Source organism: Macaca mulatta, chromosome 4 (genome assembly GCF_049350105.2).
Source record: "Macaca mulatta isolate MMU2019108-1 chromosome 4, T2T-MMU8v2.0, whole genome shotgun sequence".
Classification (NCBI taxonomy): domain Eukaryota; kingdom Metazoa; phylum Chordata; class Mammalia; order Primates; family Cercopithecidae; genus Macaca; species Macaca mulatta.
Genome location: NC_133409.1, coordinates 102,779,400 through 102,794,786, shown reverse-complemented (window position 1 = coordinate 102,794,786; position 15,387 = coordinate 102,779,400). Strand labels below are relative to the sequence as shown.

The following is a 15,387-nucleotide window of genomic DNA, read 5'->3' as shown; positions in this document are numbered from 1 at the left end:
TTTAGTTTCCCTTTGTGTTGTCTCAATTTCTAAGGACCCTTGATATTGTCTCACCAAAAAAATGTTTCCCAAGAGATACCATTAGGATGCTTTGTTACTATGTGGCATTTCAAAACCCTGCTAGATGGCTAGACTGGGTGATAGGAGAAATAGGTTTTCAATAGCACAGAACAGCCTTGTTCCCACAGGAGCCTTGAGAGCACTGTTTACCCAGTCCCTCCAAATTTACGCTTCTATTTTGGTCACAGGCACACTCTTTGGACTGCTACAATATACAATTAAAGAGGGACTTTCATCTAGGCTAACTTGAAGAAAATCTTTTCAACAGCAGCTTGTCATGATAGTACAGAATTTCCCACAGTCTCCTTGATACTAAAACTGTAATGTCTAAAAATACGATGGGTCTTTCTTTAATGGATAAGATAGCTGTTTACTATGAAGAGAAATTCTTGTAAATTGCATCACATAACTGATAAAGATGTAAATGTGAAGAATATATTTCAGCACAGAGTGCTGAGTTTATTTAAAAAGGGAAACATGGCTTCTCTCATTTAATCTTTACTACTTTTCTGCTCACAACTTCCAAATATTTTTAAAATGTATAGCTTAATCATAAAGACGAAATTTAAAACACATAAAGTATTAGTATATATTTAGATTAAAATACAAATTTAATTAATCATATTAAATATAACATAAATGTATATTAACTTACTATTTACCTTTTAAAATATAAAATGTAAAGTACCACATTTCACCAAAGTGAACCATATTTAGATTAAGGGATTTCTGTTTACAGTGTAAGATGAGGCACTTAAATAATTTTCTTTGACAACAACTTAACGTCCACATTCGACGAATTTCCTTCGTCTCCCTCAGAATAGTTCTATAAACTAATTTACAACCTAAGAGCTGCCCATCTACTGCATATTTCCTGCAGTCGCTCAGTTTCAGTTCTGATTACAAAAATTAAATGAGTTCTGAATGAAATTTAAAATACAATGTTTTCGTTCCCACCAATAATCAGATGTTAAAATGCTTCTCTGGCAATGATTTTCTTTACTTTTTAAATAACATCTGTACTGACTGGCCATCAGTGGAATGATTTCTCACAGGGCTAAGCCAATGACATTGATTTTCTTTTAAAATAAAGTAAAACGTGTTCTCTGCAGTGAGAGAAAATTGCCTTCTTCCCAAAGTAACCTACGCAGCAAGAACTACCTGACCTCACACTGTCAAGCACCAATTCAGACCCTGCAACACAAGCTTTATCTCCATTTCTGGGCTCCTCCATTCCTCTTTTTACTTGATGACATCTGCATTTATGACTTCAGCAGAAGTCTAGACTGTGGGCAGAAATAGTAAAATACCTCAGCCTAATAGTATAGTAGATATCCTGGAGCAACAGAACATTTTAACTTAAATCAGACTACTTAGGATAAAATGCACACAAATTATGCAATATTGTCCTAAGAACAAGAAAGGAGGGCATTTTGTTTGTAAAATGGTAGCACTCCCAATTCTGTGACTGCAGAGGTCTTCCTCTCCTTATTCTTCCAGGTCCCTGTGGCTGTTTTAGTTTAAAGCCATATGCTCTTCCTGTTTTGATAAAGCAGAGATAGTGATGACAGTTGAAAATAATGAATTTTGGCCTTTACAGCAGTCCATGTAACAAGGCCTTAATTAGGAAAAGATTGAAGAAACCAGTATCTAAGACAACCTCTAAATTAGCATTTAGTTTGAAATGATATTTTACCAATTTACAATGGTTGTCAGAAGAAACACAGCACATCTCCACTGGGGAAAGTTCAGGTCTTGGCTGCCACAAACTGGTTCTTAAATTCACCAAGAAGAAAGAGTCTCCAATAAAACAGTCATTCTCTTGCGGATGAAGTGGTTTATTAGCAAAGGGGTCAGGATGACAACACCATTCTCCAACTAGAGCTTCCCAGTTCTCACTCGGCAGTGGGAGCACCCTGAGGAGCTTCCTAGTGGAAAGAGGAAAAATCATTTTTAACAGAACAAAATGGAACTAACATTCTCTTAATTAAATGAGCATAAAAGATGAAAGAAACTCATTAACCACAAGGCTTGCAATGCTAATTTTTCCTCAATTATAAAAGTAATATATACTCACTATAACTAATTTTGAAAATGCAAGGAGGTATAAACAAGGAAAAATCATCCTTTTATCTCACTACCCAGATATAAGTAACTAAACATGACAGTGTATTTCTTTGCCATCCGTTCAAAAGATATATCTGTACATATCACAAAGTTTGAGAATGGTGACTAAACATACTATATCTTGCTTTTGTTGTTTTATTTAGATGAATCCTAATTAGTCCACAATATTCTATTCCATAATCAAAACTTTTGAGATCATTCCCTCAACCGTTAGATATTTAGATTTTGAGTTTTTCATTATCAATAACTCTGTGATGAATGTTCCTGTTAGAATATTTATGAACATATCTATTTTCCTTGAAAAGAATCTTATATAAGTGTGAGATGATAAGCACAAATTGTATGCATATTTTAAAACCCAACACCTATTTGGTGAATTTCTTTCCAGAAAGGCTGTGCCAATCTATAATTCTTCCACTCACCCTTTTCATAAATGAATACTATCATTTTTTCATTTCTGCATTAGTAATAGGTGAAAGTATTTTCAATGCTGCTTTAATTGGCAACTCTTAAATTACTGGAGAGATTCATCTACTTTTTCCACTTATAGACCACTGTGTTTCTTCTGTGAATTGTGATTAGTGACTATTTTCCAGGGTCCGTATTACTATGTTCTTATTAATTTGTAAAAATGTGTTATATATTAAGATTATTAGCCTTATGTTTATTAACCTGTTACAAATTTTTTTGGTGTTACTGCCTTTTATTTTGGTTTACATGTCTTAACTGTCAAATCACCTAACAACTTTCTTCTATAATTTCTATTACCATATTTTAATAAACTTTTCATTTTGGAATACTTTCAGATTTACAGAAAACTTACAAAGGTAATATATTAGTTCCCATATACACTTCACCCAACTGGCCTTAAAGTTACTATTTTATGATACCATGGTAGATTTGTCAAAACTACACACTTTGAATTTCACCTGTTTTTCCACTAATATCCTTTTTTTCTGTTCCAAGATCTAATTCATGATAATACTTTGCATTTAGTCATCATGTCTCCCTAGTCTCGTCTGGTCTGTAACAGTTTCTCAATATTTCCTTATTTTTCAGAAACTTGAGATTTTTGAAAAGATCAGGTATTTTACAGAATATTCTTCAATCTGAGTTTGTCTAATATCGTCTCAAGATTAGGCTGGTGGTATGGATTTGGGGAAAGAATCTCACAGAAGTGAAACGTACCCTTCTCATCACATCATATCAGAGAGTATATCACATCAACACAACTTAGTGATGCTAATCTTGATGACCTGGTTAAGGTGATATCTGCTAAGTTCCTCCTCCTAACAAAACACAAACACTAGTAAATTAATGTACATTCAGATGTTATAAGTTAAAAATATTTAAGATGTGAATGCTACTTTTTTTTTTAAACAATTCCCCCTATTTTCCTTTGATTTCCCCAATCAACTGAGTCACATAAAAGGGCAATTACAATTCAGAAGAGGGTACACAATCTATAACTGCAGAGGACAAAGCTAGAAACAAGAAAGGCTGATTTTAGTTTAACATAGGGAAGAACTTTTCCTTTGAAATTAGTATACACTGCACCACTGGTATCATCAAGGTGCTGAGCCTGTTAAACATACTGAGAAGTGATTCTTTCAACATACACTTCCTATAAGTCTACCATGAATAAGGCATTCTACTGGCACAAAATATGAACACATACAGTCATCTCCCTTAAGGTACTCATGTGCTAGTAAGAAATATGGACCTATAAACAAATAACAAAAGCACATGTTATAAATGCTCGTAACAGAGTAATGGTTCTAAACTCTTGCAGTGGGTGGGGGAGTGTGTGGCGCCAGGGGGAGCAGTACAGATCCCTTTGAATATTTAAGAAAAGTGTTAGCCTCTTTCCTCAAACATACATTTCTACAAGCACACAAAATCTGCATATTAATTTAGGGGATTCATGGATCCCCAAGACCAATCTATGAATTCAGGGCAATATATACAAAGTACTATGGGAATAGACTGTACATAGACTTCAGAGAAGAGGTAATATCTGAGCTGGCCTTTGAAGGATAAATAGTAGTTCTCCAGGCAATGAAAGGAATTAAGGGCATCATGGAAGAAACAATATGAAGGTAGATGCCATATATGTTTACTTTGCCACTGTATTTCTGCTGTCTTACATTGCTTCTAACATATAGCATGAGCTCTTAAATATTTGTTGAAGAAATGAACTAGTGTATTTTGATAACTAAAATGTGTGAAGCATTTCACACTGGTTGTATCTGTTGCACACTGGAATTCAGGAGTTAACAAACCTTTTTCCTTGCTGCTTGAGAATCTGACCTTTGGTTTAGCCACCTAGCTCTGTTACCCTGGAAACCAGGTAAGATCTTAGGCATCGACTATATTGCTAGGCAACACTGCTTACGGTAAAAATGATCCTTGGTTGGTAAACTGCATCTGAACCAGGAAGAAATATGAATGAGCTGTAAATGTCTGATAGGATACTTTGGCCTTCCCTGAATGCAGTCTCTTCTTGGGAACCCTACAAACTATATCAAGAATTGTTACAAGAAATACTGGCTGCTTAAGGCAGAAGGCCTTCTTCTGAGCCACGGCAGCTCCCGTTCCTCCCTGATGTGGAGCTTATGCTTTGTACCTGGAACTACGCCGTGTTGGGAGACGACAGTCCCCAGAAAGGTATGTGAGCTGTCACTTGTGCAAACATGCAGCGCCCCTGCTGAGAGGAATTCTTGATGCTGCCCTGCTGGCAAGCTGGCAAAGAATGTGGACTGTGGTAGCCTTGTGAGTCCACATGTTTAGGTAACTTAAGAAGACCCTTGGTGGGCACTAAACACACCTTATTTCATTTAATGCTCGCAACAACTTTGTGAGACAAGAAATATCATTTTCCTATACAGAGGAGGAAAGTGAGGCTCAGAAATGTTAAGTAATCTGCATAAGTTCACAGAATCAGAGGTGACCAGTAATGGCAGGTTCTTAGTTCAGGTCTTCCTGCCTCCAAAACCAAACTTTTTCCTTAGAATATATTCCCTGCCCTGGCAATGCAGAACAGCCATAGAGGACACTTGGGCAGGTAGGATGGTGGCAAACTGTGTGGGGTGTTCTAGGCCACGCTAAGGGGTAGGGACTTGGTACCTCAGGTGCGTAGGAAGCATTACAGAATTTTAAGCGGAATAACAGGTCAGATTTGAATTTTACCAAGAAGAATCAGAAGAAGAAAAAGGCAAATAAATTGCCTGTTTAGAGTGGGAGGGAGTTAGGCCTAAATAGGCTCCTGGACTTTCTCCATCATTAAGATCTTTTGTCTCCTGACATATTGCATGTAGTGCCAATAAACAAACCCTCAATACAGTGCAAGAGACAACAATGGCAAAATCGCCTACATGATCAGGGAAATAAAATTGCCCCAAGATTTACAGAGATCTGGGAGACAACTCACATTAACACAAAATATGATATTTTAAACTTAGTGTGACTACATTATCATGTGAATAAAAGCTATAATATATCCTATAACCATCTACATAAGACACCATGAGCAAGAAAGTGCCTAATCTGTAAGTCATTGCAAAGATAAAAGAGTTTTTAAAGCAGAAAATTTTTTTTGATGTTTTGAAGAAAACATAAAACATTTCAGAACAAAAGATTTTAATCACTGCTTTACTGAAAGCATATTTATCTAAAACCCTGAAAAATAGACTTTGATATGATCTACTTCCCAAGAGAATTTTCAAAATAAAATAGATACCATCTTTTTCAAAGTTAGTTTTTAGGTAGAATCCTGGTGGAGCTCAAAAAAACAGTGAAATGATTTCCTGAATTTTCTCTCAGCTTAAGGTTCTATAATGAACAGCAACACAACTTCACAATAAATTAAAATTTCCTAGTTATTTTTAATGTACCATGACCACAGACTTTTAGGAAACTTAAAATATACAAATGATATCAATGTTTAATACTTAAACATATACACAAGAAGATGTATGCCCCTTAACTTTAATAGAGGTAAAGAAAAATGAAGAATGTGAAAATAAAGAAACATACATAAGAAAATAAAATTATGCTCCTTAGCTTTAAAATGAACCATTAATCAGTGATAAGATAATAACAATGGTAATAACAGCTTTTACAGATTGGATTATAACCAAGTGGACATTAAGAATATTAATAACATCAACTATCTAAAGCTCAAAATATGGCTGCTGGAATTAGATAAATTCAGGTGACATTCTCCGACTGGCAGGCCACAAATCCTATAAAACTAGCTTAGCACTTTAATACTATTACATACATAGTATGATTAGAGCCATAAAAGTATAATTTTATTCCAAAAGTTTGTACAGTGTTACCAATAGTGCAGTTGGTGAATATACTCTTTTTTAACCTCTTTGTAGAAATGTGACTATATTCTTGGGAGTAGTTATTTTCAGGTTACAATTGTTGCTGGTCTGCCAAGTGGCTCAATCAAGTGGTTGGATATCCTGACATCTCATGTTTCCAAAGATCCCATCTTGCTGGTTTCCCTCCAGGGTGTCAATGCCCTCATGAGATCTAGGCTGACACCTAGCACTACCCTGCCAGTGCAGGGAGAACAGGGTGAAACATCCAGAGACCTCAGGAGAGCCACTCTGTTTCAAATCATCCGAAAATCAAAAGGCTTGAGTTTGAAAGTTTGGCCAACTGATTTCATTCATGTATGAGATGAATTTATTTCTAGAATATATAAGTTCCAAACACAAGGACTATTTGGCTGTTTCTGAGACTATTCACAACAAAATAAATTTCATTATTGTTGCTGGATATTAGGGCCCGTTAATCTTAACAAGAGCATAATCAAAAATTACATACATTCACACACATTTTACAGAAAAACTGTTAATCTGGTAAAATGTAAATTGGAGAATTTAATTATAAATAAATGAGGCATTATTTGGTTTCGAATAACCACAATCAAATAGCTAAGAACAAGTGACCTTAAAATTAGGCGCTGCTGTAATTAGCAGGTATCATGCGCCCTGGTGCGTAAGTATTTAAAAGCCACTAATGAGTCTTACTGTTTAAACTGTCCTCTACATCTTATTTCTATAATTAAGTTAACAAGAACCTTTTTTATTAAAAAAAAAAAAAAAAGAATAAGCATTAGTCCCACACTACGAAATAATGATGAATCACAAAGTACATGAAACCGCAAATACAAATGAGGTTCATTGATCAGGGAATTTTTATGTTTCATAGCACTCTAACAGGTTTATCTAATCCAACATCCTCATTTTACAGGTGAGGAAACTGGAGCCCAGGAAATTAATGTAACATGTTCCCAGATAATAAGACTAGCCAGTAAGCAGATCTTAACTCTGTTCCACTGCTCCTATAGAGGTGCTCCCAATACAGATAATCAACATATTCCAAGGTACCTTCCTGGGAAATATGTTTACAATTAGTTGATTTTTGGCACACACATGCTCTTTTGAAAACTTTTGGTCTTGTTTTCTATTTAACGAGCACAAAGTTGTCCTTACCACTCACATAAAACAGATAACTGAGGGAGAAATAAGAACAACACTGGGTTTGACATTAATGGTCAACATGAAATCTATGTGCAGATACTTAAGGAAGCATCTTTATCCATACAACTCAGTCAAAGGGCAAGCTACTTAAGAGTTAAAGGTAAGCAAAGCCTTGAGTCATTTACTAAGGATTTCTCTGCATTACTGAAGAGGCATGCATATGCCAGGCACACAGTTGTGACATGAAAAGGTTTTTGGGTAAGACTTGCTTAAATGAGGCAAAGGCTAAATCAAGTCCACTGTTTCTCAGCGAGAAAAAGAGAAAGGGAATTCATTTCCTTGGCACATGCAGAGTATGCGAATCACAGTCTTGAAACAAAAAGGTTTGAAATACTAAACTAGATAATTTGCTAGTTTGCTAATAAGAACAATTTGGAAAAGAGTGTAGAAATCTGTAAAACCAATTTAAAAGACCTTGTTGAGTATTAACTATTCCATATATTATATCCTTTAACCCTCTTGACAAATTTGGAAAATAGGCCTTATTAGAAGGCTATATTAGAAGAACCTGAGGTAGAACAAACACAACTTCCCAGCTACTAAGTCATGAAGCTGGATTTCAAACCCAGGTCCCATTCTCCTGCTCCTGCCTCCAGGGCCAGACGATGGTCAGGGTTAGGGAGAGTGAGTGCTGCCCTTTTAGTTCTCAGTTCCATCACTGTAAAAGGGACTGACACAGAAGATACAGTTCCTGAACAGAAAAAATGGGGGCAACAGATACAAGATTTTTCATATTCTCATCCTGTTCCAGTGAAAACAAATAACCGCCAATAATGAGCCAGCATATCCTTTACTGCAAGCAGCACCCAGAAATACTGTTACACTGATTTAACATGTTCCAACTGTAACTTCTAGGAATCCCCATTGTTGTCTAGGAATGAATGTTTCAGAAACTTCATCTGAGAATTCAACCAAAGCCTAAAATAGACTAAGAGAAGGAAAACACTCTTGGTTCAACTACAGTGTAAACTGAGATCCCCTGAACCTTTCAGGATAAAGTGGGCCTGTCACCAAGTACATGCAGTAACTTCAACACTTAGGTAATCCAAGCAAAGATGAGGTTCCCTCCTCTGCAAATTTAAAGTCACCTCATTTCTTACTCAAGACAGTCACTCTGAGGATCTTCCATTTGTAACCTCTCACTTATGCCAGATTAACTCTGTGCCATCTCATCTACCTAGGACACTGCCAGAAATCAGGAAGCAAGCAAGAGAGGTTGGTAGAAGGCCAAAACAAACATGTCAACGTTTATTCAATTCAACCCAGCAAAAATTGATTGAGAGCACACTATTTACGAGGGACAGTGCCTGATGCTGCAGATGGGGATGATGATGATGATGATAAGAACAGTAATTATCACAGTAGCTAATACATATGGAATGCTTGCCACGTTGCCACGTGCCAGGCACTGTCATAAACACTTAAACTCACTCGATTCTCCTAGCAACCCTATGAGATAGGTCCTACTGTTAGCCACATTTCTGCAATAAAAGAATTGAGGCACAGACTGCTTAAGTAACTTGCCCAGAGTCACACAGCTAGTAAATGTCAGGTGCAAACCTAGTTACTCCGGCTTCTGAGTCTGTACTACTAGACAGACTCAGAAGGGTCTACACTGTACTGCACTCTCAAAAGAGTAGGGATAAAGGATACAGGGGACAAGAAGATTATCTGCACTCTGAAAGCCTACAGTTTAGTTGTGAAGACAGGCAAATAAACCTTAGAGGAGCACCTAAACCAACCCAGGGTTGACAGAAGGCTTATAACGGTACCTGTCCTGTCAGCTGAATTCTGAAGTTCAGGTAGGAGCCAACCAGGGGGAGACAGGGTGTGGGGTGCATTCCTCCAGGAAAGGAAGTCACTTTCATAAGGCCCCAGGGTGAAAAAAATCATGAAAAGACTATAGGGCTGCACATTGATCACCAGAGCTGCGTACAGAAAGCCGTCAATAATGGCATGTTTTTTGGGGGAGGAGGAATAGGTTGGGAGAGATATAAAATGTGAGGGTGGAGAGGTAAATAGAGGTAAACTCATAAAGGTCCTAACGTAGCATGTTTCTGGAATTTATACTGGAGAAATGGGGGGTCATGGAGGGACCAGTAGAGCCTGATGCATTTGAGAACAATTACTTAGTTGTGCTAAAATAGGTCAGACGAGAGGACAAAACTACAGGGAGGCTCAGTGGATGAGGAGCTGGTGTAACAAGTGTAATTAGGTGAGAAGATAGTGGCCTCAACTAAGGTAGAGGCACTGGGGTGGAGGAAAGTGGACTTATGTTAGACATGCTATGAAAAAAGTAACAAAAGAACTTAGCAACTGACCATTTATGGGGGGAGCCCCTTAGAGCAAGCTGATCCATGTTACAGCATATGGCCCAAAGGTTTTGAATGTGGCCCAACACAAATACATAAACTTTCTTAAGACATGAGATTTTTTTGGCAATTTTTTTAAAGCTCATCAGCTATTGTTATTGTTAGTGTATTTTATGCGTAGCCCAAGACAGTTCTTCATCTTCCAGTATAGTTCGGGGAATCTGAAAGCTTGGACTCCTCTGCCTCCAGAGGGAGGAACTTCTGTCTACACCAGGTTTCTACCTTGAGGACACAGGCAGAAGTACAGCATTACTGAGATAAGGAACACTGGAAGAGAAGCAGGTTTCAGATGGGAAGGATCCACTTACTTATAAGTCTTAGGAACCTGGCTCAGGAAACCCATCTAATAAAGAACTCTAAATTCTTTAAATATTATTAACAATAATTAGGATTTAATCTGTCTCCCCAGCCTATGAATGACTTGTGGCTGAAGTTTTAGGGGGAAGGGTTTGTGCCCAAGAAACAAGAAGGCTGACATGAGGAAGAAAGAAGACAAACAAAGAAAAAAAAAAGAAATTAAAAAGCCTTTGGGACTGCAAAAAAACCCGCCAAAAACAACAACAACAACAACAACAAAAACCAGCAAAGAGTCCTTCCCATCTCAACAGGGCAATCGCAGCACATGGCAAGAATAAATAATAAAATTAACCTAATCATTGAGAAAAGGTTAATTTGTGCTCTGTATGCTCTGTTTTAATAAGCAGGAGAAATAGGAAATGGATTTTAGAAAGGCACTGATAAAAATAGTTCAAATAAAAAGTTTTTGTGCAAAAGCTTCTGTTATGTGGAAAAAATTACTGAAATGTGGAAAATGTCACTCAGCATCGTGTTGGATGAAACATGTACAGGTCCCATGTTTCTTTTCAGGAGGGAGGTGCTTCAGTGATCAGCACAGGTTTTCAGCCGAGATAAGCTCTCCTCTCTCAAAGCCAGCATCCTAGTGCTCCCCTTTATGTCCCTAAGAGCTAATCACTCTGATTGCTAGCAAGTTTTGTGGCTGATTTTGTTCCAAGTGACATTAAGCTGGCTCTCACTTTAAGGCCATATACTACCCAATTGGCAATTTCTTGAAAAATTCTGATAGAAAGAGAGATAACCATTGCCAGGCATGGAATTAATCAGTGTTAAATATATTCCTTACCTGTCTTTTATTATGACTTCACCACAGGATTGGCAATAAAATGTGCAACATTCTTGGGCTTGCGAGCTTTGATTAAACATTGAAATCAGTTCTAAAGGAAGTCAATGAAATAGCTAATCTTAGAGATTGAAACAAATATATTATCATACTTAAACAGTTCAATAGCCACAATAAATTACCATCCATAAGCAGTTTATGATCCACCCAGAAGTACACATTTAATTAATACTATCTGATGACTCAAGCAGAAGCAAATATTGTGAAGTGTTTTTGAAAACAACAGATTTTGATAAGTGTTCCAGAGCTAGGTGCTCCCCTAGATTACGCATGTAGCATTTGTTAGTTCTCTCATTCTATAAATACCAACATTAAGGATGAGTGAAAAAGAACTATTTCCTTCTCATCAAGCTAACTACATAGCTCTCCAACATTCTCAGCTTTCCTCTGCTATGTCTCACAATAGTGTTTCATTGGTGTGAACAAATAGAGCTCTTAAATTTGAGTTTCATTTTTTGTTGTTGTTGTTGAGGCAGAGTCTTGCTCTGTCACCCAAGCTGAAGTGCAGTGGCATGCTCTTGGCTCACTGCAGTCTCCGCCTCCTGGGTTCAAGCAATTCTCTGCCTCAGCCTCTTGAGTAGTTGGGATTACAGGTGCCCGACACCACGCCCGGCTAATTTTTCTATTTTTAGTAGAGACGGGGTTTCACCATCTTGGCCAGTCTGATCTTGAATTCCTGACCTCGTAATCCACCTGCCTTGGCCTCCCAAAGTGCTGGGATTACAGGCGTGAGTCACCATGCCCAGCCAAATTTGAGTTTAATTTTATTTAAACTAGGTTTATATCCAATCTAGCATATTACCAAATGAACAAAGATCTCAAACTAATGTTTATTGGACACCTCCCTGGGAATGGAATGGCTCCAAAAAGAGTCCAGTTATTCCAGAGCAAAAGTCAATGTCTAATGAAAGCTATGGTAAAACATTGAAAGCTGTGGGGAAAAATGTATATTTCTCACACTATGGTAAGAGAAGCATAAGGCAGCATGTTCCCTTAGTTTCCATTATTTCTTTTATGAAATAAGGAAACTTTCATTTAAAAGAAACAACTAAAATATGTCTGTAAAAATCTAATTAAATGAATGAGCTCATATCCATCACAATCAAGCAATGTGGATCTGGTTTGTGTTTTTCTGTATATAAGATTAAAAAAACTGATGCTAGAAGGTTTATGCCTTGGCAATTAAAAATCTTCACAGTTTTTAAGGGGTGGTCAGAAATCCCTATAGCACTAAGGTGAAATTAACAGTATTATTCTTTAACTTTGAGTAGATTATAAAGGAGACCTAGGAATCCAAAATATTCTTTCCAGACCCACAAACAAATTTTCAGTGAAACACTACCCTCTGCTGGTCACCCAGCATGATGCACTGGGTCGGGTTTAAAACTCAGAACTTCTGATATAGAGGAATCCTGGGAGAGTGTTGCTGCCGGGGATCAATCTAATGCGCGCGTGCTGTAATAGATCCTACTGTAGCTAGTTCCACATTGAGGGTCACCGTTTGACACTCAAAATAGCAGTATACCAGTATGATGTTTGCTATAGTTGTCCTTAAAAGGGTGTTCTTAGCATTGAAAAGTCATCTTTTTAAAAACCCTGAAACACAAACTGAATGCTAAAACTTTCAAGTCACTTCCTACAAAACAGTTTGATTCAAGTTCACACCAGTACACATCTATTCATATTTATTCATTCCGCAAATATTTATACACCATCTATTATATGGAAAGCACTCAGGCAATTAAGTGCTGAGGAATCTGTTTTGCATACTCTTTCACGCACTACGGAACAGGCCTTTGGTAGTTTTCCTTTTCAGACATTTGAGTAAAATATATTAAAAGTGTAAAGAAATAGGAGACCAATGAACACAAAAAATATGGAAATCAGCACATAGCAATCAATTTATTTTGTCCTATAGTTTAAACAATGTTTCTGGATTTAAATTTTTAAAAACAATTCCGGTTTTGATATTTGTATATTCAGTTACAGAATACAGAATATGGATGGGCAAAAACCCAATACTATGTCCCTGGTGGTCTCTATTCCTCCATCTCTAACATCACAGCCCCAGAAAACACTCCACTGTGGCTTTCATGCTTGCCTTTCGCAAATCTCAGGATCCAACACAAAATTCCTGCTGTGGTTACTCTTGTAAAAGAGGTAACTGTTGTGAAGGAGAAGGTGATGACAACACAACATCCAGCCTCATGGCCTCCTCCCTGAAACACTTTCTCTGCCCATTATTCGGTGCACTCAGGGAGTCTACTTCCCAGCTTGGTGACCCTAACCTTCTTGCTATGGTTATTCCAACAGTCATTCCTAGTATTCATCCTATAATATTTAAATGCCATGACATCCATCTCTTTTCCCTACCCCTTGTTCCTAAAACCAACCCTGTCCAACTCAAACCAGTTATTCACTAACCCAGGACTTGAGCAAACATTGTTCTCCAGCAAAAAAGAAATGAAACCCTCTCTATCTTCTCTTTCCTCACAAAAGCCCACAATAGAGACTCAGGGGAATACTCAACATCTTCTAAATGGCTCTTCCAAACACTCCTGCTGACCCCATCTCCAGGATCCACACTGCTCAGATAAAAGGTTTATTACAGATGAGGCAGCAGTGAAGTGTCAGTGTGCAGCTGAAAGAATTACAATCTTTCTCTGATAATGAACATCATATAAGTCTTTTACAGCCTGTTTCCCCCTTTAACATAATTTTAATCCCCCAAAGCATATAGTACATCTATTGTAATAGATGTAATGAGCCAATAATTTTATTCAATAAATAACCCCGAAGTCTTAGAAAAAGCAAATTTTCTACTGCCTTACCGAATCGTTATACCAGTTACAAAATGTTGTAAATATAACAGGCATAGTAAAAATCAAAATCAAATTAAGTATCAAACTCAACTGCACGATCCTTTGTGTACTGTTTTCTCTATTTGGAACTGTCACCACATGGATAGGATTTCCTTATTCAGGATTCAGGTCAACCATCACCTCCTCACAGTGGTCTTCACTGATCATCCTTTAGCCAACCCTAGTCACTCCCTATCCCATTATTCTGTTTTATATTATCATAACACTTTTCTTAATATTTAAATTGTTTGCTCATTATCTGCTCCCACCAATTAGAATGTAAGCTCCATGAGAGCAGACACCTCCCCTACCTTGTTCAATTCTGTATCCCCAGCACCTAGATTGATGCCTAGCACATAGCACAAACCAAAATATTTGCTGAATGAATAAATTTCCATGTAATGCTTTAAAATCAGTCAGGTCTTATACACTTGCCATCTGATTTAATCTTCCCATCTGTGAGCCAGAAAATTTTACAATTAAAGAAACAAGGCAGTGGGTAAATGGGAAATCTCTACACCTTCTGCTCAATTTTGCTGTGGGTGGAAAAGAAAGAAGGGAGGGAGGGAGGAAGCCTCATAAAGGTTAAGTAACATGTTCAATTGCATACAGCCAATAACTGGCAAGGCTGACAAAGACCTTACAGCTTCTCAACCCCTTCACCTGGGAAAAGTTCAAGTTATCAAAGGAAAAATCACCTTGGTTCATAACTAAAAGGTAAATACAGAAGCAGAAGTGCTAATATTACTCACTTGTGCCTAATTCTGCTTGCGCCTGCAGCCGCAGGTGCAGTCCATCTCCAGTAACAAACTGTAGCCCACGGCAAGAGGAAGGTACAAGCCTGACCTCTGCTGGAAGCTGGATTTCTGTGCAGCCTTCAGGGGTTTTCATCTGGAGTGAAGATGGCATTATGGAAATATCCATGGGCATACCTCCTTCTTTCGGTTCTCTGGTAATTAAAAACAAAACCCAAACAAATTATTTCTCATAATGAAAACCACATGATGAAAGAAACAAATATGGCCAAGGATCTCTTTGTTCCTCTTCAATAGAGGCTCTAAAGTCACTGCCCCAGAAAAACAGCAGCAAGCAGATCATAAATGAAAGCAACCTACACTAGATTTAGATCTGGTCAGAGAGTGCCCTTCATTGTCACCGTAATATGCAAGTTCTGGGACAGACTTTTGGTTCTTCCTTCTGAGAAGAGCACT

The 15,387-nt window shown here is 37.5% G+C and overlaps 1 protein-coding gene across 10 annotated transcripts in view; it reads right to left on the bottom strand.

Moving 5' to 3' along the window:
* The window catches only part of UBE3D (ubiquitin protein ligase E3D), a 179,844-nt gene that overhangs the window by 156,970 nt on the left and 7,487 nt on the right, over nucleotides 1–15,387 (bottom strand). For 7 of the 10 annotated variants that reach the window (XM_077999705.1, XM_002808392.4, XM_077999707.1 and 4 more), the window contains exons 2-4: nucleotides 14,929–15,125; nucleotides 11,259–11,349; nucleotides 1,757–1,988 (exon numbers count right to left, since the gene is read on the bottom strand). In XM_077999705.1, the coding sequence (XP_077855831.1) occupies nucleotides 1,757–1,988; nucleotides 11,259–11,349; nucleotides 14,929–15,125 (520 nt within the window). The remainder of the gene's footprint in view (nucleotides 1–1,756; nucleotides 1,989–11,258; nucleotides 11,350–14,928; nucleotides 15,126–15,387) is intronic. The other 3 variants (XM_077999709.1, XM_028847396.2, XM_077999710.1) reach the window with 1 other exon arrangement.